Genomic DNA, 25368 nt, shown 5'->3' on the forward strand with positions numbered 1-25368 from the left:
GTTCAAATTTCATATGAACCAGCAGTTTTTAACTTTTTCGCCTTTATATAGTTTCGAGATAGTTCAATGTACTATGCTTGGAACAAATAACCCATTTTTTATTATTTATTGTTCTTTGCCTCAATGGTTTTTGACTGGGATAAAAAATATCTCCGAAAGCTACTCTGCAACCAACTTCAAAGTGGATTTCTTCATTAAAATTTTTTTTTTTGAAATTCGTCAGAGTGTTTACACATTCTACAAAACACGTATCGCACACTCTTTCAAGTTTTATTGTTTGGCTGCTGTTGTCTTTAAATTGTACGAACTAAGAAAATGGTTGAACTGTTTTTGTTGAATCAATTAGAATATATGTTAAGATGTTGAATGAACGGCGAAGTAATTTGCTGGGGGGCTTGATTGATAATGACAAAAAACATGAACGTTTTTCTGTAATTTTGATTAGAGCTCCTTTTTCATTTTATCAACTTTTGCTCTTGTATTGATCGTTTTCAACAAGTTCTGTGATTGATCAAAGTGTGAATACGTCTTATTGTTTTCAATTTTTTTGCGGACCGAAATTTATTGGAGAACAAATTTTTCTCTCCGCAATAGCAGATTTTTTTGCTGAAGTCTTTGTGTTTCAGCTTTTGTTTTTCTTACACATTTCGTGAGAAGCCTATTTAAAATCTATTCTTCCGTCAATACAAACCTTCTGCGCCTGTGTTTTGTATTTCGCTTGAAAGTTTCAACTGTTGTTGTTGAGCACAAAGATAACGCGAAAAGCAATCAACTCCAATCTATAAAACATTACTTCTTGGTCGTACGTTGAAAGTTTATCGATATGTGCAAAGTCAAGAGACTAAATCTCATCAATGTCATATGTAAAAAACTTAAGACTTGACATTTTTTAACCTTTGTGTTCTGCCTAAGAGTTCCAACGAAAGATCTGATTTTTGTGATCAAATTCTAGCTATGTGACAGTTAGTAACTTTCCATTCAAAAAAGCGCAACTGAGTGTTTTGCTAACTTCGACTCTAAAATTATTTGTTCACTTGGGGAAAAATTATCAGTCCTTTTTTGCTGTTCTTTCAGTTTACAAACTTTCTCTAACCTCAGGGTGTTTGTTACATGTTTTGTGTGTAGTCCTCAGGCTAAACGAATTGTGTTTTTGTGTGCCGGCAACTTTTGGAGAATTCTGATAGTGGAACGCTCGGGATTTTCCAGATCAATTCCTGTTTTCTACCCTCTGTTTACTCTGTTAGCGTTGTTTTATTTATGATCTGGGTATGGTTGTCGTCTTATGAATTAGCCCCTTTTATTTAAAAAAAGACTTTTCAGTAAAGGAAGGATATTTCTGATATTCCCATAAATAAAATAAACAAAAACGATTGATTAGTTGCTTCAAATCGAATGCAATCTTTGGCAGTAGCATTGCTCTCTTCCTTATAAAAATCTTATTTTCTGTAGAATAGGTTGAAAAAGGGCAGTCACCAAACACTAAGATAACTTGGTGTTAACAATGATGGCAAAATTTTTGTAAGGACAAAACGTTCAGTAGAGCCGAGCCATTGTACATAATTCTTCATTGGTCAGTGGCCTTTCTCCGGCTTCAGAAGGAATATGAAATATTGTTTCCCCTGGTTCTTTTGCCTTGAAAGTATATCACAAGCAATATGAGGTTTCTCGGTCAATATAATTAGGCAGGTTCTCTTGTAGCTAATTCATAAAAAATAAAAGAAAAAAATTTAAAAAACAATTTTGCTGATCAAAAAACATAACATGATGAATACCACGGGTTGATTTAAGCACAATAAAGTGCTTTGCAATCAAGTCAGAAGTCTTGATCTCTTTATCTGCTAGCAGGTTTAAATGACACCGAATTGTCTGTGAATATCAGAATTAACTAAATTTAGAAGAGTAGCCAGCTCCTACTGAAATAATTGATGACTACTTGCATCATTGATATTGGCACTAGGCTCGCCAAAGTGATAATCAATTGTCTATGTGATATAACAAACAATATACATCATTCAGTTTTGCCAATTTTTTCAAATGTATCTCAAAAAGGCTGTTTCATTTTAAAAAAAGTCTTGTAACCCTTTGGGTCGAACTGTTTGTCAGTGTTTTTTTAAATTGCTGCGCAATTTTTGATCACTCGTTGATAGGGATTCAGAGAACAATGAGGATTGTTTGAAAACTGTTGTTTTTTAAAACACACAATCAAAAAACGGAACTATTTTATATCCTTTCTCTCTTCCTTGTAACCTTTGTGGGTTTTCCTTGTCTTTCAGGTACAGCTGATATTGATTTATGTTTTTTCTTTTCATTATGTGTTTTAAAATTTGGTCTTTCTGACTTTTTGGTTTAGATTTCAACGATTTCAAGTCTGGGGCAACCAGGTTGTAGTTTTTCTGAAGCTGCAGCTTAAAAGAAAAGAAAAATCTTTTTCTTGCAGTTTTGGGAGCACATGATATCTCACTAAATATTCAATGCTTTTTGAATGCGTCTTGTTTGTGGTGACAGAATAGACCTCCCATTAATGCAGAAGTTGTATTCTTAGACATTCAATTTAAAAAAAAGTTTTTTTTTATATAACTTTCATTCAATACAAAGTTGTCATTTTACCAATATTATATATCATTTTTTATTTATAACGTCAATGCTTCATAATAGAAATGAAAGTTCAATGGTTAAACTTATTTGTGAAACTTTGTTTTCTGTGAGTTGCCTTTGAAATTTTAGGCAGCTCCTCAAAACGTGCAATAGTGTAATGCATGCAAAACTGATTTAAGTCTTTCTCCCTTAAAAAATACATCATTGATTCTCAGGACCCTGGCCAAATTGTAAATGATTAAATTTGAGTCGATGTTGATGTTGAATAACAATTTTTTGGAGTTTCTAACAACTTCACTTTTTGTGGTTTGTTCGCGGGTTCTGTTTCCAAAATTTTTTGAAAAAAGTTACTTTGTGACAAGCTTTTTGACAAACATTTGACGATGAGAGTGACTTTGCTCTGTATTTACAGTAAATTGAAACTGAAGGATTTTTTTGAAATTGATTTCTTTGTCAAATTTTCATGAAATTAGCTCAAAGCGATGATACTAGTATACAAAAAAGCCTGAAAAACCATGAAGTTTGTACGATTTGGTATATTGTTAACCTGTAAACAACTTTTAATCACTTAATTGCTATCCACTATTAAAACTCTAAACCACTTTTACAAGCTCAAAAACACGCATTTGATTAGGCTTAATTGCGGATTATAGATACATTCATTGAGAAAATTAGATACCTTCAGTGCGAAATCGAGAGTTACATAGCGCGCAAAAAATAGGTTACACAGCTTGTATCTCTATTTTGCGAGTTAAAATGTGAAGACCTTTGCGAACACGGTTTGCGCAATTCCCCTCAATTTTGCCTGTTTTTGCTAAATATCTATTTTCCCGATATTTTTGCATTTTCAATGTATTAACATAGAAAAAACGAACAAGAGGTACACAGATCGGGCAAATTTGCCCGTGACGTTTTGGGTATACCTCTGCGGCGCTATGAAAAATTAGCTCACAGAAAATTAGGGAATGATATCATGCACCGCCTTCAGGCCATACAGGTTTAAATTACAGAGCTTTGAATGGTTGACAAGAGTTCATTTAAGGGCGTATATTTTATTACGTGAAGAAATCTTTAGCTCAAACTCGATCAGCTGTGTGCTAAAAGTACTAAACTTTAAAGAGTAAGAACAAATTTGCATTTCACTTTACAAAAGTTGATCTTAGAATCATTTGAACTAACTTGTTTCATATTTGTACTCTACCTTGAGCAAAATTATAAAAGATTAACGTTGCTTAATAAAGTTATCTTGCCTCAAATTGAATCATTTCGAACATTTGTAACCAATCATTCATAATAGTGTTCTAAATTGTAACTATTTAATATCGTTTAACTAGTTTAGTTATAACTAACATAATAGCACAACAGGTTGTGTGTGACAACAAATCTAATCAACCAAGCAGGTGAACACTAGTAAATTATTTGATGATAAAGAGGTTTTGCCGTACATTAGCAATGCCGCCGTGTGACAAAACCAGAGCTGTAGCCTTTCTGAAGAACAACCTCCAATTTACAGACGAAAGTGTCTCTCTATTGGAAAAAGATCGAGTTCAGTTTCTGAATATTTATGTGAAGAAGTTCTACGAGACACAGCCATTCACGAACTTTAACAGCCACCTTTGGAAAGTGGTTAGTTATACAACCAAGTTCAGACAAACTGTGCTTATAAAAAGCAGAAAAATAAATAAAATTTATCGGCCCAGACTCTTAAAATATAACTTAGTTTGGCCATTTTGGCTCTAACGGTATAGCGTGCGACTCTCTACTTGAGGCGGAGTAAATTATTCGTGCTTGTTTTTGATTGAAGAATCTTTTGTATAGGCATTTAGTAGTGGTTAAGTGACTCTGCCTGAAGTCACTGAGAACTTCTGTCGTTTATCAAGAACCGCGAAGCGTTCCGAGATATTAAGTCAGAATTTCGAAGTGACTTCTGCAGAGTCACTTAACCATGCTTAAAACACAAAACGCGCACGTTTTAAAATGACGAAAGTCATCGAAATTCAACTTCTGGTTAAGTAGCAACTTCTGTCATTTTGACTTCTGGCACTGCAGATTTTGGGCTTTTTAAAATGTGCACGTGTGGTTTAAGCTCAATTAAGTAATGGTTACGTGACAATGACTGAAGTCACTGAGAACTTCCTGTGCTTATCGAGAACTGCCAAGCGGTGAGAGATAACTCAGAATTTTGTAGTGACTTCTGCAGTGTCACTTATCCATGCTTAAAACACAAAACGCGCATGTTTTAAAGTGACGAAAGTCAACGGAAGTCAACTTCTGGTTATGTAGCATTTTCTGTCATTTATACTTCTGGCACTGCAGATTTTGGGCTTTTTAAAAAGTCCACGTGAGTGCTTCAAATGCATTTAAACGAAACTATTTTTGAGGCAATGCAAGGTTTTTCGGATCTTTTCCGTTTCTGCTCCCCGTACGCTATGCACCCCCATGCAAAAAATATACGCCCACTAAGCTGAGGGTGCACAAAAAGAAAATGTCCGGCTTTTCGTCTGCTCTGCTCTGCTCTGCATTAAATTGCAAAAGTACATTTGCTCGGGTACATATATTCGGCTGGTCACTGTTTTACGCATGTTTTTAAGCACATGTATTAGGATCAAGAAAGTAAGCGAACGCGAAAATGTTCGACAGCCTCCAATTTTGGTATATAGGTCGCTGGTTTTCACATTTAACACTGCGCGAATACTAGCGACACCTGTAATTGATTCTAGTCCTTTGATATCGTCACCGTCTCTAACCTAGTCATTTGATTTTGTGGGATTAGTCACCAATTTTTGCAGTGCTGTTGTCGCTTTTTCTTGCTGCCGAGATTAGTGACGAGGAATGGCAAATTTGTTCGGTAATTTTTGATTGTCGCTGATTTTGGGAAAATTTGTTATAATTCGAAAAACCATTAAATGAGTTTGGGGTGCCGATTGATTCATTTTCCTATTCCTAATAGAGAGACTTGTCAATAATAAACGTTGTCCGATCACAGCAACTCTAAAAACAGTGCATGCAGGCTACGTCACAAGCAATGATTTATATTAAACCAATAGTAAAAAAAAAGCTTCGCTAATCATAAACACCACCCAGGGTTGAGGTTCCTTTGATTTCATACAAGAATTGTACATGATATTATACTCTCCTTAATTGATTTTTTAGTATGATCATAGCATGAAACGAAGAATTCATGTATGATCTTTGTAAGACAACGAACAAATCATACATGTTATATATGACCTAAGATTGTTAAGAATTATATATGAGCTAGAATGATTACTAAGAATCGTATATGACCCAATATATAATCAAACAAATTTATATGATCGGTGACCCGGGTATCATCAAACCACTTAATCAGAAAATTTGCAAAAAAAAAATTGATACCAGCCGTGACGAGATAGTTATAGTCGAGCAAAAACAAAGTGTGACAAATGATGGTCAGTCTCATGTTAACCATTAAATTATGGAACGCGCAATCGTGGGAGCATAACATAATGAGGTCACGTTTCTAGATTTCAAGTCAAATAATAATCAGTTCAATCAAAATTTGAGATCAGCTTAATTTTTGACTAGTAAAATAAATCTTTGCTCAAAGTTTTGCAATAAATTGAACTTTTTAATGATACTTTGAACCTTTCAATTATGCTTTGCTATTTTCTAGCACATCAGAAAAATACTGCTATATGTTCTATCATAAAATGTTAATTAGCATAGATACCACTTCTTAACGCCATCATTTTTCAGCTTCAACATCTCTGAGATATAATTCACAGCTTTACCCTTTAAGCAGCGCTTTCCTATTTTTCCAGGCCAACTGTTTATTTTTCTTTTAAATTCCTGATTTGGATAAAGTTGGGAAGAATTTGAATTAACCATAAGATTTGGTATATTATTGTTCCTCCATATTTTTTGAAAAAAAAACACAAGAGAACTTTCTGCCAGCTCAACTTTTTTGTTTGATTGTTCGAGGGCATCTCAGACAAACACATGTGGTATCAAATTAAAGCTCTGTGCGTCTTACTAGGGTCTGAACAAGCGATTCACTTTCACTAAACCCCCCCCCCCCACTCTTTACCCCCCCCCCCTCCCCGCACACACAAACACACACACATACACACACACAAACACACTCTTTAAACCCCCCACACATACACACACACACACACACACACACACACACACACACACTCTTTACCCCCCCCCCCCCCCGTCAGTCCCCACCCCCTACACATCGTTCCACCCCAACCAACCGCCCCCAATTTATTAAATTGAAGCCATAATTTAAATATGATGAGTTTTTTTAAGCTGTATAGTTATTTAACTCATTCTGTTGCAGACTAGTGCACAAAATGGGGGAGGCGCTAATGGGGGTGAAATGACAGGACTGCCAATAGATATTCTGCTGAAACAACTGGAGACTAACAAGGGAGGGGCATGTTTTGTGGCTGCTTACGGATCATGTATCTTCCTCACCCAACTGGGAATTGAGAGCTATGTCACGTGGACATACACTGAGAACAGACCTGGATTTGAAAACGGACACTTTGTCTTCATTGTCAAAAACCTCAAAAGGAACTCATCTATCACACAGAATCTTGCCAATCTCTGCGTTTAGTTTCTAATAATCGAATATGTCTCATTTTCGTATCTGTTGCGGCGTCAAAGGAACATATGAAAATTTTCCTTAAGGATTCCTTCAGTAGATTTAGAGGGAGGGAGTAAAAAGTTATCTGATTCAACCGAACCACATAAATATTTCTGTTGTAGAACTAGAACATTAAGTTCACCTATAAGACATTAACTCCTGATTAGACGTTCCAAACCGTATGTAGTGTGCTGATCAAACCGTGGTCAACTGAAATGAATTTCATTAAAATTGAGATTGACAAGATTTGTCTAATTTTTTGTAGTCCAGGCGACCTTTATTTGGTGGATTTTGGAACCAGAATATCTCCTCTCGTTCATCCTGTACCTCTGCACGTCTTTACTCAAGAAGGTAAATGGTAACATTTACTCATCTATCAAAACAATTATGATAACAGTTACTCATATCAGGCATTATAACAATTACTCATTTAACATAATACCTGTAAAATAAACTGTCTGAAACTTTTACACAAGACTAAATGTACTCAGTTAATTCAGTGTTACTTTTTTTAACATAGAGGAGTTCAGCCTCCCTCACAAATTTTATTCAAAATAATAGCTATGAAAAGATAGACGAGCATCCTCCTGGTTTTTTACCCTTCAAAAACCTTACATTTTCTTAAGGCACTGTCCTTTCGTACAATTCTCTTCTTGCGTCGTCTCTTCGTTCAGTGGCGTTACTAACGATCATTTTCTTAAAGTGCATTTGAAATGGGAAAGGCTGCACGAAAAAAAGTTTTTGTTTCATAATGCTGAATAAAGTTACATAGCGAAGAATAGAGAATATTTTTATGTTCATATGGCATTTCTGAGAGCCAGAAAAAGCATGTGTGAAAATTTTTTTTAGCAATAGAAGAAATTTTCATTGCAAGAGATTTTAAGATGTCTGCTTATTGTGTCAGGCATTCCCAAGGTGATATAGATAGCAGGTGTTCTGCACGCAGGAACAATAAAAAAAATGATTGTGATATCAGCAATGTAAAAATGGCCAGCACAGCAAAGTGAAAAACTTTAGCGTTCAATTACTAAATTGTCTATTTTTGGTCACAATTTTTTTGGTCGCAGTTATTGTGTTTTTTGGTCACACTTTAGGCCACACTCATTGAACCCAAAGCAATAGAAGTATACCTAATGTATATACCCAACTCAACTCACGCATGCAAAGTTTGACATCTTATCATCAGCAAATCCTAAGTGTGCTCAAAATGTGATGAAACAGAGACGTTTGAACTACTAGACAAGGAGTTGAACAACTGAAAATCTAAACCTAGATTATGATCATCCAGAAAAAGAAAAAACTGAGAGACAGAGCCCATCTACTGCAATATATATTAGGTGGCATGACACAGAACGCGTGAATGGTCAATAAAAAACACAGAAAAAGATTGATTGTTGAAAGACCAGCATTGGAAGACTCTATCGCAACGAGAGGGTTACTGAGCGGCTCACAGTCCCTAGGGGGCAGTGGCACAGAAAAATGTTCAACTACAGAGACAGCTGGCTTCAAGGAGGATGAACAGGATTGACGGAGAGGTGCACAGCACAGAAGAGGGACACGAACAATAAGAGCTCCAAACTTTATGAGATAAGTGAGGAGCCATCTCCTTCTGACTGGGGAACATAATAGAGTTTACGAAGCCGAGCAAGTTAAGCATTGGGACCTGTGTTGCCCGGCTATGAAACGCGAATTCAAGGATCTCCGGGACATCAGGATCTGGATCTGATGAGAGCACCCACAGAAATAGAGGTAAAGCCAGTCAAATGAGTCTGCAAATTGAAATGGGGACCCAGTGGTTCAAGTCGACAAATACAAAGCGCGCTAAGTGGCAGCAGTTTTCAAAAAACATGGTCTGACAAAATTGAGAATTCTGTGCTTACCCGCAGGCCGGAAAAGCTATGGATTTTTTTTCTTCTCTCAGCAAATGAAGGCAATGCGATGCATCAAGTTGTTTGTCAAGTTGTTCATCTACTCAAGAAGAAGGGTATCTCAAGCAGACAAAGGAACTTGTGAAACTTGGGTCCGATGGAGAGAAGTTAGATTATCAAATAACAAAATTAGTTTAAGGTTCGAAACGGAATGCAAACAACTAGTACAAGGAGTTGGCGAGAAGTTAACTGAGACAGGAGTTCCCTAGAATCAAGAACGATCGTTGCTCGTTCGCACTAGCAGAGACAGAAGATCACACCATTATACCGGCCTGGGTTGGCTACATCATAGACACTCGGAAGCAACTTTTCAAATCGGTTCTGGTTCTTGGAATCAGACAAGCAAGAGACAAATACACAGTCGACCAAGAACGCTAAATTGAGCGTTTTCACATGAATGATTGCAAGCGAAAACTCATCAACTCTAGTCGACTCGAATTAAGGAACTCATCTCATCAGTCTGCAGCGCATGGAGACCGAAAAGTGGTTCAGAGAATCCAAATGTCTGTTGAAATGTCCTCTTAATCTGGCATAGCCGATAAGGCCGGATATCAATGTTCACAGTTAATTTTTTGTCCAGATGTATAAATGATGCACCCAAATATCAACAATGGCAGTGTGGTGGAAAAAAATAGCGATAACTACAAGATACTAAACAAGCGAAAATTACCTTTTCGAAAGAGGCTGTTTATACTCTAGTGCGGTAAGGTGAATCAGAGTCTTCTGAAGACGTATACGACAAGAATTCAACTGTGGGGTACTATCAACAGACAATGCGCGCTTTTGTGTGAAAAAACCAGGCCACAGTTGCTATGTTTTCATCAGTGGAATAAATTTGCTGATTGTAATAACGTTCAGATAAACATTAATAACCTTAATAAAATAACATTCTAGATTATGTCGAAAGTATTTGTTTAACGGGCCCTAAACTTTGGATAATATGAGCTGTTATTACGTGTTTGTTTTTTTTTTCGTTTCACTTAAACCAATTTTATATTCTGCTAGTTTCTTTTCTCAATGTTAATTTGCTGCAACCCATTTCAGAGTTTCATTTATGTCCAGTTTCAGTCTCGTTCAGTTCCATTCTTTGATAATCTATCCCCAGAATTGCCCCAAAACAGGTATGGCCCAGATGAAATAGGTCTTGAACAGGGGATCTGCAGCGACCCTCTATCATAGTCTGAACGGAGTTTTATGGTCACGCTATCACTCTGGTCCATACCTTAATTTGGTCTGTTCGGTCTGGCCCATGCTTGACGTTTGGTCCGCTAGGTCTGGTCAATATCTTCTTTTGGTGCGACCCCGAAAAAACATATTTTGATTGTTTCTAAAATCGATGAGATATCAATTTTGATTTGTGATTTTATTCATTTTGTAAAATAGTTTTAATCTAACATATATGAAAAAATAATTACCGCAGTTTAATTCAGTATTATAAAACTTTGTGGCATAGAGTTCTTCGAACTTCAATTGAAATTGTTTTAAGGATTACCTAAGAAATAACAATAAAAAATATTAACAATAATAACAGCTAGATCAAAATGTCTCACCGCTCGTATTGATGACCCTCCAAATATTGAGAAACACACATTGAATACTACCACCCGGTTCTTATCGCCTCCGCGAAGTTGTTAGACTTCGAGTTCAATTCAAGTTCGAGAAAGTTCAAAAAACTTCGAGAGAGTGGTAACCACAATGTGGTAATGCTTTCAGTCAACTCTGGTTGTGATCACAACAGTTGCATAACTTACGCTACAGTGAAACTGATTTTTTTGTGAAGCTACCTTTAGGGGGCAGGGGGGTAAAATGGTGCAAGATTAGTGGGGTAATTTTGGGGGCTAGAACGCTGCAAGAGTGAGGGCTTAAGTTCGTTTATTGATAAGTCATGCAACTAATAGAGAGTTGGTGCAAGAGTTCACTACAAGAGTTGATTAGTTTTAGTTTTTGTGGCTTTTAGGACAGACATCTGAGGACTACCCTTCTTTCTACATGTTCAACCGATTTGTGAGGCGAGGAGACGAGATCCTACGATACACTGGCAAAATGGGTAGTAAGAGTGAACCCTACCTGTTCTACAGAATAAAGGCAGTCCCTCCTCCCTGTGAAGCTACTTCCCCAGACGGAGACACAATCCTATTCTCGAAGTTTCCTGTTGTACCACAAAGGAAAAATCTCGCTCTAATTGCCCAGAAAAATATTAGACTCTAAGTTAAATTTTTCAGTGTTGCATTTTAATCACCTGTGAGCCAGGGTTAAAAGTCAGGTTGCTTTTTGCACCCCGCAATCACACCTGCCGTACAATATTTTTTTTCATAATCAGTTACAATGTAATTGCACAAGCTCGGTAACTGGGGTTGTCTATCGTACTAGGGGCTTCACGCTACATGATAAAATTACCTATTATCATTTGGCCTGGAAAATTCAGAAAGAAACTTAAAATTTGGCCATTGAACCTGCAAAACTTTGATAACAACTTTTGTCAAAAAACGAAATATGAGAAAGAACATTCCAATTTCTACTGTTTATTAGTTTATATGAGAAAAGTGGAACAGAAACAGATAACTTCTCATAATTTTTCTCGACAACGTTTGCTACCATTTCCAAGCCAACCTATCAATTTAAGCCTACCCCAGACTGAACGCCAAGTAAATACCAATACTGTGGACGTCTAATTGCAAGTCTCATTTCAGTACTGATTCAGAGCTATGATCATGTCACTTTTTTCATACTTGTCAGTCTAAATGCAAGTCTTTCCAAGACTTGGCAAGTCTAAATGCAAGTCTTGGCCAAGATTTGTCAAGTCTAAAAAGCGTCTAAAATAGCCGGGAGAACGTCAAAATTAGTAGAAAATATTGTGAAGGCAATTAGAGCGGATGTGTAGGAAGGAAGCGAAACCTGAGGGTGCCAAGAAGCACAAGCCAGGAAGTTTCTGGTTCGCCCAATTCCACATTGTGGGTTTTCCGGGTGGGAAAGTGTCGGTTCTGAGAAACAAAGAGTTCATGCTGCAGGAGGAAGTGGCTGGAGAAATAGAGAGGAAAAATATAGAGGACAAGGACGAGTACCTGGATATAATTTACAAGTACTATCCACAATACAACAAGGAGACCGTTCAGACTGTTATTGATGGACTGTGGGATGGAATCATAAACCCACCTGTTGCTTCAGTCTAATTCAACAATTTCTGTCGAAAACTTTTTATTTCTTCGAACTTAGTGAAGTCGCGAAACATGAAGAATCTATTCAATTTCGCCCCACCCCCACCCCCCTAGGGAGCATATGACTTCTCGAGTTGAAGTCCGCGACCCAAAGCCAGGTTTGATCAAGCACACGAGGGTGCCCAGGTTGACAACCACAAGCATATCAAAGCCTTATATGGAGTTTATGATAACCTGGCAACAATGTCAAATTTAAAAATTTTAAAAAAATGCGGATAACTGTTAAGCAAACAACCTGTGACTACAATAAGTTTCTGACGAAGCGGAACCAGATAATAGAAATTTTAGAAAAACCAGATAGATGATTATCTTTAGTCTTGCTCATGGTTGGAAGGAAATCCGTTAGTTCAGAAAATTCTGAAAGATATCAAAAATTATTTTGAATTATGCAAACCATAAATATAGCAGAAAATGTATGCCAGCAAACAGATAATTGAACAAAAACAGTTTGTCGTATTCTTTAAAAATCACTTTAAAAGGGCTTCGTCATTTTTGCTCGAGTATTACACATATATTAATGTACAAAAGCGCTTTTTATTGTCCTTGGAATAAATTTTGCTGCTCTGATTATAAAATGTCTGGAAAAATCTCGAGGAGTTAGAACTATTTTAGTTTGAATTTCAAAAAAATTATCAAAAGATATTTTCAATGAATTTTGATATCAAGATACGTGGTCGAATTGTTCAGTAAATATGTTTTCATTCAGAAAGCCAACAAAGTTAACAGATATTTTATAAAAGACAACTGATTTTCTATCAACAACATTGGGAGAACTAAGAAGGAAAATAAAAAGAGAAAAAAATTACGATAAAAAAAATAAAAAATATTTGATTGAAAATGCTTCTTTTGTAGGTATTGTATACATTAATCGATCCTGAACAATCTGTGACCACATTAAGCCTGAAATTATTCAAAATCAATTTCTTTAATTTTCTGGTTCCTAGACAACCGTATCCAAGAGCAAGAATATCTGACAGCAGCCACATTGCGGTAATAATGCTACGTTTATTTATTTGGGAGTTTTAAAATACTGAACACGCAATGATTGGGCGTTAAAAAGAGGCATATAAATCATACTGAGATTTTGGATACCAAATAAAAACGCATTAAAAATTATCCAGGAGCCGTACGAGAAACCTACGAGAAGAATGTACCTGTGATACATATGATACCTATATATATATATATATATATATATATATATATATATATATATATATATATATATATATATATATATATATCGAAATTTGTATGTGTACTTAATTATCAATCTACCCTCTATATTATATAGAAATCATAAATATATCATAACTAAGGTGATGACTTTTTAGTATTCACGTATAAATAGATTCCCGTTAGTCTACTAAATTATTTCATACTTTGTTCATAATATTTTATTATAAGTAATCATAATTTCATTTAGTCAGTCTGAATTCAAGTTACTCTGTAAACGCTCTTCATATTCCTGAGTTAAACTTAGCAGTGGATTCGCACCGCGTTTCCAATAATCAGAATTCGTAAAACACAATTAGTTGTGTATTCGCTCAGCAATTCCTAACACATTCTTGAGACAAAGTATTCGCAACGCGAATCCTAAACTGTTCAATAAGATAAAGTATAACATGGCGCAGTCAGCGACAAAGGACAGCGGCAAATCCCCACTTAGAATTCAACCTTTTTGGGAAAAGGCGACACTAGAACCCCCAATTCGCTGGGAGTATTGGAGAATACAATTGAAACTCGCAATCCTCGCCCGAGAAGGAATTGAAGTGGACCTCCTCTTGGTGGACCCTCCAGAACATGTTCTCTTACCTCCTGAACCAGCATATGAGGACGCAATTGACAACTAACTCGACGGCACAATCAGAGCGAGACCGACGTACCCGCAATGAGCAGGCAAAAACAGCGTGGAAAAATCAATGTCAACGTGTTATAGCAGTCGGCATACTTTGCGGTGACAAACCGTGGAAGTTATGTGATCGGAAAGCATCTTCTTTGATGTACTTGAGCTTAGGCATGGAAAGATGGCGCGTATTCAACTCAAAGAATTCTACCATCAATCTCAAAACAATCTCAACGAAGGATCTTTGGGATGTTCTAAATACAACTTTCATTCGGATCCATAATATAACCTTCGATAGATACCTCTTCCTCACACGAAAACAGCAAAAGGGAGAACCTATTGAGAAGTTCTATGGACATCTCAAAGAACTTTTGGAAAACTGTGATCTAGGAGATAAAGGAGACACTATCATCCGGGACGTCTTTATCGCAAACATGCAAAATGAAGACATTCAAAAGGAGCTTCTTAAAGAAACAGTAGACCCGGAAAAAGCATTGACAATAGCAATTAATATCGAGATGGGTACGCTCAACCAACTAAAAATGAATGCAAGTAAAACCGAGTCACATTCAACTGTTAACCAATTGCAACGGATGCGCATCGCGAATGCTACCCCTTCCTCCAATATGAATACAACAGCACGGAAAAAGCCTACAACCTGTCATTTCTGTGGATCTAGTTGGACCTCTGACCACCGTAATAAATGTCCCGCTCGGGGAAAAAGATGCAATAACTGTGGTATTGAAAACCACTTCGCAAAGGTTTTTCGCAAACCTAAAGATCCCAATTCGTACCCAAAACCTAAGCCGCGGGTCAATAACGTAGAAAATGATGATCAAAATGAAGATGTCAATCAAATTTCGGCCAATTTTGATCCTGATTTGGAGTCAAACTATTCTTCAGATGAAGATAATTGTGTAGCAGTAGTATCTTCAACAGATTCCACAACTTCGGTGGACGCAATCAATCTTCCTGTAATTTTCGGCAATACATCAGCAAATGTTTTGGTGGATTCGGGCAGCGTATGCACAATAATAAATGAATCCTTGGCGAACTCCATCATTTCCCATGACTCGAAATCGAAGTGGATACGCGATGCGAATCCTAAACAATTGAAAACATTTTCAAACGAGCCTATTCATACGGTGGGCATTCTCCAAACTTCAATTCAAAGCAGCAATTGGTACGCAAATGCAATAGAAATTCAAGTAGCGGCGGACATCGTTCTCTATTGGGTAGAGATTTGTTTCCAGCTCTTGGACTCTCAATACATCAATCAAATAATCATATAACAATCAATCAGGTAGATCAAGAATATTGCCCAATCAAAAAACAGATTGCTATTGATTATCCTGACCTAATCTCCAGAATTGGTAAGTCCAAAGTACATACAGTTCGTTCAAAATTCCACAAACAATATAATCCATCACACCAAAAAGGCTGCCGTGTTCCTATAAACTTATTAGACAAAGTATCCGCTGAGCTAAAGAAACTTTCTGAACAAGGACATATTGAAAAACTACAAGAATGTTCGGATAAAAACTTCATTTCTCCTATTGTAATTACGGTCAAAAATGACAAATATGTAAAATTAGCTCTTGATTCGAAAATATTAAATAAAGCGATCCACAAAAACAAGTATCAAATGCCGAATATAGATAGTCTTATCGATTCAATCTCACAACATATTAATAATTCAAATCTGGGAGATAATGTCTATTTTTCAACGATCGATCTAAAATATGCCTATAGCCAACTAAAGCTGCATCCGGATACCGCACGTCATTGTAATTTTAATATCATTTGCGGCGAAGCAACAGGTACGTATCGTTTTAAAACGGGATTTTATGGCCTTACGGATATGCCGGCCGAGTTTCAAAAGGCAATGGATTACACATTGGTTGGGCTGAATAACACATACTGTTTTCTGGATGACATAATTGTAGTTAGCAAAGGCACCAAGGAATCGCACCTCAAATACGTGTACAAATGTCTCCAAAAACTCGAAGCGGATAACCTTAGAATTAATTTAAGCAAATGTTATTTCGCAAAACATCAAATAAATTGGCCTGGTTTCACATTCTCACAAAGTAGTGTTAAACCCATAGAATCTAAAACAGCGGCAATTGCGGAAATCAAAGCTCCAAAAACATTGAAACAATTACGGTCATTCTTAGGTAGTGTTCATCATTTAAGCAAATTTATACCTAATCTTGCCAAAATATGTCACCCTCTTCGGCCCTTATTAAAGAAAAACGAAAAATTTATTTGGAATGAAAATCATCAATTACATTTTGAACACATCAAAAGTGTTATTGCAAACGCTACAGAAAATACTCATTTTAACCCAACACTGGAAACGCGAATCAAATGCGACGCATCCCGCCAAGGCTTAGGCGCTGCGCTTGAACAATTAGATTGTGAAGGGTGGAAAACAGTAGCTTTTGCATCCCGTTTTCTTAATAGCAATGAAGAACGCTATAGTATAAATGAACTCGAATTACTTGGGGTGGTTTGGTCCATTGAATATTTTGAATATTATCTATTTAGGAAGACTTTCACAGTTTTAACAGATCACAGAGCACTTCTTTCAGTCTTAAAATCACACCGTTCTAATAAATCCCACAACAGTAGATTAACACGATTGATTGACCGTTTGTTACCATTTGATTTTAACATCGAACATATTCCTGGTACTAGAATGGGCTTAGTTGATTATATTTCGCGACAACCAAATCAAAACGTTAAAAGTGTCAATCAATACGATGAGGAATTCATGGTAGCAACAATTTCCCGTATTCGCGACGCAATTACATCTTTATTTAGTCACGCGAATAAAATTCCTTTCCAAAAGCGGCACATAAACAGTAATTATAAGCAACAAGTAAACAAGACGCGCGTCCACTTTTGCAAACCTGCTAAAATTAACACGAATAATTCAAATGCCTCAATTAATCCACTCATTCCTCGAGCACACGTAAACAATTACAATTCCGAATTCATTTCTAACTTTAATTGCCGTGCAAATCAATTGCTTAAATCTGACACCACACTCGCATCGCGAATCCAGTCGCAAAATTCTAATTGCCATTTAATAACTAATTCCACACAGCAAATAATCCACATCAAAATGTCAGCAAAAGAGGCACCACAAAATAATCCACCCACTTCACCACAAACCCGAGAGTGACATTCCGTACTCAATCTACCCCCATCTCATCTACAAGAGCCGGACCCGGCAACACCCAAGCATCATCATCACTCGAGGAATATGACATCGAGCTATCCCGGGAAGAGGTATTTGAAAATAACCTCAACCAGCTCTTCACCAAATCCTTTCTGGCGGTCCTTACTAGTAAGGACGCTGTGTTGAAAGAGATCCGCGACTGTTGACTACAGGATGATGAGGCCCGTTGAAAAGAAGTGAGCACGTACATCCACTCTTTTTGGAAGGACCTACATGTGAAATCTGGGTGTCTGTGTGTTGATCAACGCGTGGCCATTCCAAACTCTATTAAGGAGGCGGTGCTCGAATCCATCCACATGACGCACCCGGGTAGTTGGGGGATGATCTCTCTCCCCCAATATGCATGGTGGCCCTACATGCATAGGGAAATTTTAGCAAAAACATCTGATTGCGTCCCGTGTACAAATATTGGTAAGAATCTGAAACCTATCATACCAAAGTCTAAATGTCACCCACACAAAGCTTGTCAAGAACCAAACGAAGAAATACAGATTGATTTTGGGGGTCCGATAATTAATGATAAAGATAAAGATATTTATTTCTTAACATTTATTGACCGTTATTCCAAATATCCAACAGTTAGAATATTCGACAATGCTAATGGGGTAAATGTAGTAAAATTTCTTCGTGATTATGCATATACTCATGGAATCTCGCGAACAATACGCTTAGACCAAGCATCTTGTCTTGTAGGTAAACAAGTTACAAACTACTGTAACGAAAATAGTATCAACATTCTCGACGCTCCGGTCAGTGATCATAGAGCTATTGGATTGGTGGAGCGAATGATCCAAACAATTAAAAGACGTTTATCTTGCATGAAAGCCGAAAATAAAGATACATTTTCCACAGCTAAAGCAATTAAACAAATAGTCTCTGATTTAAGATTAACTAAACAGAAAACAACAAAGATAACACCTTTTGAAGCTCATTTCAGTCGTCCCGCAAATACTCCTTTAAGGAATATTAGCACACTTCCATCAAGTCTAAATCTATCTTATGAAAAAATTGCTAATCACTATTTAGATGCTGAAACAGTTTCTGCGGAGGACTTGCTGGACGAAGCTGGATGGATCAGTGCCAACAGAAGCGATATCGAAATTGAACAAAAGATGTGTCAGGCCTCTTTAGATGCAGGTCAGCGCTATCGGGAGTCAGAGCACAAAGAGTCCCGTTTCATTACACATCCGCGGATTACGGATCCTATACCGAGGACAGAACAGTCTCTTAAAGTCAAACTGGCCCGAAAACTACCAAACAAGAAACGAGAAAAACGACAGTTGGCGGGTCTGTACGAAGTACTTAAGCCTGGATCTTTCGTTACAAAGTCATCACCAACAACGACGATCATCAACGAGCCTGGCAGAGCCCCAATAAAGGTTCGAGATAGTGATCTCGCAAAATTTGGGACAAAAGCTGAAAGATCCACCAATTTGTGGGTATACGCTCTACGACGCCCTGCTCCGTACGAAAAGACAACAGAATTTAAGATCGCAAAACACAGTAATGATCTTAAGAAACAAAAGAGGGGCGAAATAAAAATCAGACACCGCCAACGGGATACTACATCGGTAGTATCATCTGTAAATTCAAATGTATCGCGTGCGCTAATGGTACGCAAACCGACAAAACCGCAGCTCAAAAGACGCCATAATGTTATCGCAGATGATCTGCACGAAGATGTGCCAGCTCAAGACCAACCATTAATTTCGATTGTACTGGCTCCACCTGCACCTGCATCACAAGTACCCCCCGCACAGGACGATCAAACAAAAGGCCGCAAGCGCAATCGACCCCAATTTTACGGATTCACAGATGCGGATATTTCCCCAACAAGTTCCCTGGCTTCATCAAGTTCAGCTAAACTAAAGAAGCGAAAGAATAAAAAAGACAAGAAAGCATCAAAACAAGAAGATTCGGTAGTAGCCCTTATCCAAAATGCCGAACAATCAAGAATCCCGTCACCACTCCAACCCGACTTACAATTGGGACAAGTTTCACCACCGGACCCCAGAATTAGATATTTCGAGTATGAGCAAGAACGGGAAATGTCGGTTTGGGATGCAGAAAATGAAATATAATGAAAACATTCAAACATTGAAAACTGAAATAAACTACAATTTCGTTATTCAATTATGTATTTGCTCTGTAATTACAACTTTAATTTCATTCATTCCATTTGTTGCTCTCTTTCAATGTTAATTTAGTTCATGTACTCGCTCTGCGAATCCATTCAAATTCGTATGTGCAATTTAATTTATGTTTCTCAGCCTGCTCATTTACATATTTCTTTTTCTCACTGTATTTGCCCTGCAAATTCAACTTTGTTGGGATTTTCCAATTAAATGTGCTATAAAGGTCATTCTTATTTCTCAGTTAACTAATTCTTACATATGCTTTGCATATACAAGTTCGTTCTTATTGTCAGTTAAATTGAGCATCTGTAACGTATCTCCAACTTATTTTGAATTTTGTTAATTCCTTACCTCTTGGTGTTATTTGATTTTAAAATTGTAAATAAATTTCAATTTTTATCACGGGGGAAATGTGATACATATGATACCTATATATATATATATATATATATATATATATATATATATATATATATATATATATCGAAAATTGTATGTGTACTTAATTATTAATCTAACCTCTATATTATATAGAAATCATAAATAAATCATAACTAAGGTTATGACATTTTAGTATTCACGTATAAATAGATTCCCGTTAGTCTACTAAATTATTTCATACTATGTTCAAATTGTTTTATTATAAGTAACCATAATTTCATTTAGTCAGTCTAAATTCAAGTTACTCTGTAAACGCTCTTCATATTCCTGAGTTAAACTTAGCAGTGGATTCGCACCGCGTTTCCAATAATCAGAATTCGTAAAACACAATTAGTTGTGTATTCGCTCAGCAATTCCTAACACATTCATGAGACAAAGTATTCGCAACGCGAATCTCAAACTATTCAATAAGATAAAGTATAACAGTACCCCACAAGAACCATACAAAATTGTAAGAACGATTCATTAAACTTGCAAGAATCAGATTCAACCGTGTATCGTGAAGGAAACATATAGGATCCATATTTATATAAACCATGTAAGAACCATGTATGAACAATGTAAGAAACATAAGAATCATGTATGGGCCATGAAAGAACAATATACGGACCATGTGTGAACCATGTAAGACACAAATATGGTACCAATATGCCAATAGTCGTTAAAAGTGTTTAAAGCTCAGAATGCTGTACAAGCGATGCATGCGTGTTGAAGGAACGTACAAATGTGCATGTCGGATGCTTGGATACCATATAGGAATCATAAATAGAGACCTTGGCAGATTTTGATATATCTTGGCAACCATAGCAAGATCACATAAAAGAGCGGGTAGTGGTGCGTGCCTTGGTTATAAAATAAACATTTGGAAGCTGGATATGCTAGCTAATTTGGCCATGCTTCAGAGGTCCGTTTGATCTATCACAATCGAAAAAATTACCCAAAATAATTAAAGCAAAATATTATGTATATTATCCAATTCTGGTTCACATCATTTTCATTTTGTCCTGATGAAATCATTCGTCTAATAGGCAGCATGTTTTCTATTTTGTGTGTCGGTTAAGGCCCCTAGCCCCCTTATGAAGTACTTTTAGGAAAGTGAACATGAATCTGTCATTGAGTTAAATTGTGATTGGATGAAAATCTGAATCACAGTATTTTCCTGGATAAACCCATTAATTTTTCGGCATTTTAGTACTTCAATTATTAGAGGAACTTTTAATATAAATTTATCAAATTAGTCAATCACCATAATTTTTGAAACTTTGAGATATGAGCATTGTAATGTAAAATAACTATTATATTGGTTTTTCATTGGAATAATTTCTTATAATGTTTGTCGGGTCGGGAAAAAATCGGAAAAATATTTAAGATAAGCAGTGACAAGTTGTTTTCTTCACTGCAAATTTTTTGCATAATTTTGCGGTGAAATGCGGTGAAATTATGTTATTTTACCGCTATAGTAAGAGGTGCACATACAAAAAACACCGCATTTCACTGCCCTTACAAGGATTCGAACCTCTCACCTCCAGTATGTCATCCACTTCTTTGTCCACTCCGCCAGCTCTCACTTACTCTAGTTAAAAGTTAAGAAGAAGAAGATCGGAATGAGCAAAAATAACACGAGAAGCCAAGAAAAACGTATAAATGGAAAATGGATATAAATTAATGTACGAGTGATGAATGAAAGATTTTTTCCCTTTCGTTCTTCAATTACTTATATTTTCTTGCTCATCCAGCTCTTTTTCAACGTTAATTTTTGCTCATCTCAATTTGTCTTCGGTTGTTCTTTTCGTTTGAGCAACCCAAAAAATTGATCATCAGTATCTCAAACTTGCCCCCAAAATTTGGTCGTTTGTTATACTCTATTTTAAAATTGCTCAACTCGGATTCATTTTCAAACCTTGTAATTCTTGATGTGCCAGTTATTTGTAGAATGTTTGGCACTTTAGCATCTGATTGAGACCCAAGTATATTTTTTTCCTCATTATTGAATTACCCCAGTTTTTTTTCAGTTCGCTTTTTCCAGCTAACAACTCAAAAAGAAATATCAACAAAAAATTTTCCTAGTGCTCATCAATCTGAATGTATGTATGGCAGTTTGATTAGTTCCTTTTTGTCTAAACAATTTCCCAATAAAAGTTTAACTTAACTCATTATATAAACTGAAAAAAGTTATCCAAACTTGTAACAAAAAACCACAATTTATCTTTTTAATAAAGAATACAAAAATCGATTGGAAAAAACTCTGTTAACTTGGTGTCATACTTTTAAATCATCAATTCTCAATTTTAAACCAGAGGCTGCAATCTAAATATATAGCAGGAAATTGTCTTGCTGGTGAATTGAAAAAGTTTTCATTGTTTCAATCAAAAAATTTGTAGGTTCAGTTACTCGCCTCCTATGATAAACATGCTGAGAAAAAAGTAGCTTCCATGAAGAACCACCAAGCATTTTTATTCAGATGTATAACTGAGTTGTGAAGTGACTACGGCTGGGCCATTTAACCTTTCTTGAACCTTGATTTCAAGTTACTTTCAATGTCATTTTATTCAATGCAATTTTATGTCACTGTATATAGGAAATAATGGCGCTCTAGGATGTGGTACACTACAGAAACTGCAAATATGTGGTTTGAAGATGGGTAATATAAATCTGATAAACTCACAGAAGCAAATCTGCCCTTGATTGAGATCTGAGTTTCCGTTCAATACGCAACCGAGAGTTTTGAAGTGACTTTGAAAGCACAGAGACATAACCACCAGAACCCAGAAAACTCAAGTACTTGGCCACTGCCAAAAAAGATATATCGCTTAAAACCAGTTGACAATCGGTCACTTTAAATTGTAATTCTTGATCAGTTAGTCAAAATCATGGTAACGTCTATATTGATAGAAAGAAACAGGCTAAATCGTTTTACAGTTTAAATTTTGGGCAGAAAACTCCTAAATAAGCAGTCTTTCCGTCTGCCTGTTTCTGAAAATCTTATACATTTTTGGCTAGATCAATCTAGATGTTTGTAACAATAAGTACTTCTGTAGTGAACTGACATGTATTTCTTTTCAATTTTTACATATCTGCCAAAATTTCCCGCAATATAGGGAAGAAATAATTCGAGATATTTTTTTGGATAATTGTTTTGCTTCACGGAAGCCCCTTCATGTAAGCAAAGGAACTTTTTGTTAAGAATATAAGAAAAATCATGTCAAATGATCAAGTTAAAGTCAGAGTGAATATGATCAATTTAAAATCTGTGAAGAAAATGACACTCTGATCATTAGTCTGATCAGTGTATACTGTCACATAATCATAGAATGGGTCAGTAGAAAATAGTCTAGAAACAGTCTAATATTAACATTGTTTCACATTACGGGCGTCTTCCGGTACCACGTTTTTGAGTAAAATTACTCGTTTCTATCACCAGATTTTTTTTTCCCTATGCCAATAAATTGTTCTTGTGAAACATACTTATAAACTTGGCGGACGGAAACACGGTGCCCTTTACGGAAATTACAGTCAGTGTTTTTCACTTTTAAACTGGAAATTGAAAAGTGAGAACTGATTTTCACAGAAAAAACTGTTTGCGGAAGCGCATTCCGCAAAAAATTGCGCGACCGATTAATGGCAGTATAATTCCTTATTTTAGTAATCTTAAAACATTAAATCGTAAAAATGAGCGGTAAAAAGATTAAAAGAAATAAAATTTTGGGAAGTGCCCTACAGCCGAATTCAAGTACTTTTCACATTTAATTGGTACTATTTTTCATTTTAAGGCTTTTAATTGCTTTGTGGAAACCCCTTTCACAAAATTTAGGCGATTTCCAAATTGATCGGAATTCGGCACCTGAAGGTGCCAGCCAGTGTCTTTGGAAGTAGTTTTTTTCGGTACCGGTATACGCTCGTAATGCAGTACTGAACTAGACTGGATGGATACTTCGGGGAGTAACTTTGCTTGAAAAACGAGCTTACAAGTTTGAAATCTGGCAAAGCAGAAATCTTAAAACCTGCTCCTGAAAGTTTCAAGTTTTGTTGCTGTCTACTAATATGACTAATAATTCTAACTGTTAATAATTTTAACCATTAACAACTGTTTGTAGTGCAGAATAAGTAGGCATTATAACAATTTCAGCTATTATATATACATAACATTTTATGTGGGTCAAGCTCTGCTGAGAACACGCTTTACTTTTTCTCAGTACACTAGATGAAAAAACTACTTTTTCCTTACTTTAGTCACTGTCATTTTCCTCCATCTTCAGTTTATTGTCCATGTCGAGAGATAATCTTGTTTTTCGAAAATTGATATTTCTATAGGGAGAATTTCAGTGTACTATTTTTTTGCAATAGAACAAGTCAATTAATTGGGGGGTTTTACGGAATATTGCCACCCCCCCCCCCTAACCCACCCCACGTTAGTGAGTAGAAAACCCCGGATTTAATCGCATTATTATCATCAATAACTAAGAAATGGGATCTTCTCCTTTTGTGCCCCCCCCCCCCCAGCTTAGTGGATGCATAATATTTGCACCCCCAGACCCCCATATTTTTACATATTGATTTACCGTGTAATGACACGTGCTCTGTAACTGGGGGAGCATAACGTACTTGGGGGGGGGGGGGGAAACACCCACAGAAAAGATTCAAGAAATGTAACGATTTCTGTTAGTGCGGGCATATAATTTTCGGGAGAAAATAGCGGATTTGATTAAAGGTTTATGCTCACTAACATGGGAGCGGGGTGACCCTATTTTTCAATTGTTATCGAATCAATAAACACGCGCTGCCAGCACGTGCCGCTCAGAGTTTGCAAAGTTTAGTTTCCAGTTTCAATTCCGGGAGACGGTTGACAGCAAATTGCTATGGTCCCTTTTAAAATCAAAAAGTTGCGCCTCTTCATTATTATTGTGTTGACCTTCTCTTTACAATTCTTGTTTCTCCACCAATCACTGAACGAATCTAATTCTCAGGTAAAGTCGGCCGATTATATATATATATATATATATATATATATATATATATATATATATATAACATATATTATAACATATATATATATATATATATATATATATATATATATATATATAATACACATATAATACATATATATATATATATATCTATATATATAATATATAACATATATATACATACATATATATATATATATATATATATATATATATATATATATAATACACATATAATATATATATATATATATATATATATATATATATATATGTATATATATATATATATATATATATATATATATATATCATGCTCTCCTCCTCCCTTCAAAATGGTATGAATGGATTTATG

At 36.1% G+C, this 25368-nt stretch overlaps 2 protein-coding genes across 3 annotated transcripts in view; both read left to right on the top strand.

Moving 5' to 3' along the window:
• Nucleotides 1–25368, top strand: part of LOC142334762 (uncharacterized) — a 603346-nt gene that overhangs the window by 444023 nt on the left and 133955 nt on the right. The window lies entirely within an intron of this gene.
• Nucleotides 3800–12353, top strand: LOC142335497 (uncharacterized). The gene is made up of 5 exons (XM_075384023.1): nt 3800–4221; nt 6926–7159; nt 7498–7585; nt 11120–11325; nt 12042–12353. Exons 1-5 carry the CDS (start codon nt 4018–4020, stop codon nt 12330–12332), a joined length of 1023 nt encoding a protein of 340 aa, XP_075240138.1. The 5' UTR covers nt 3800–4017; the 3' UTR covers nt 12333–12353.

The sequence above is a fragment of the Convolutriloba macropyga genome, chromosome 2, assembly GCF_964194025.1.
Source record: "Convolutriloba macropyga chromosome 2, txConMacr16.3, whole genome shotgun sequence".
NCBI classification, from domain to species: Eukaryota; Metazoa; Xenacoelomorpha; order Acoela; family Convolutidae; genus Convolutriloba; species Convolutriloba macropyga.

What these genes read in the sequence shown, in the direction of transcription:
- LOC142335497 (XM_075384023.1), top strand. Translation starts at nt 4,018, where the DNA reads ATGATAAAGAGGTTTTGCCGTACATTAGCAATGCCGCCGTGTGACAAA. An exon ending in ACAGCCACCTTTGGAAAGTG is followed by an intron (nt 4,222 to 6,925) that starts GTTAGTTATACA and finishes ATTCTGTTGCAG; the next exon opens with ACTAGTGCACAAAATGGGGG. An exon ending in TCATTGTCAAAAACCTCAAA is followed by an intron (nt 7,160 to 7,497) that starts AGGAACTCATCT and finishes CTAATTTTTTGT; the next exon opens with AGTCCAGGCGACCTTTATTT.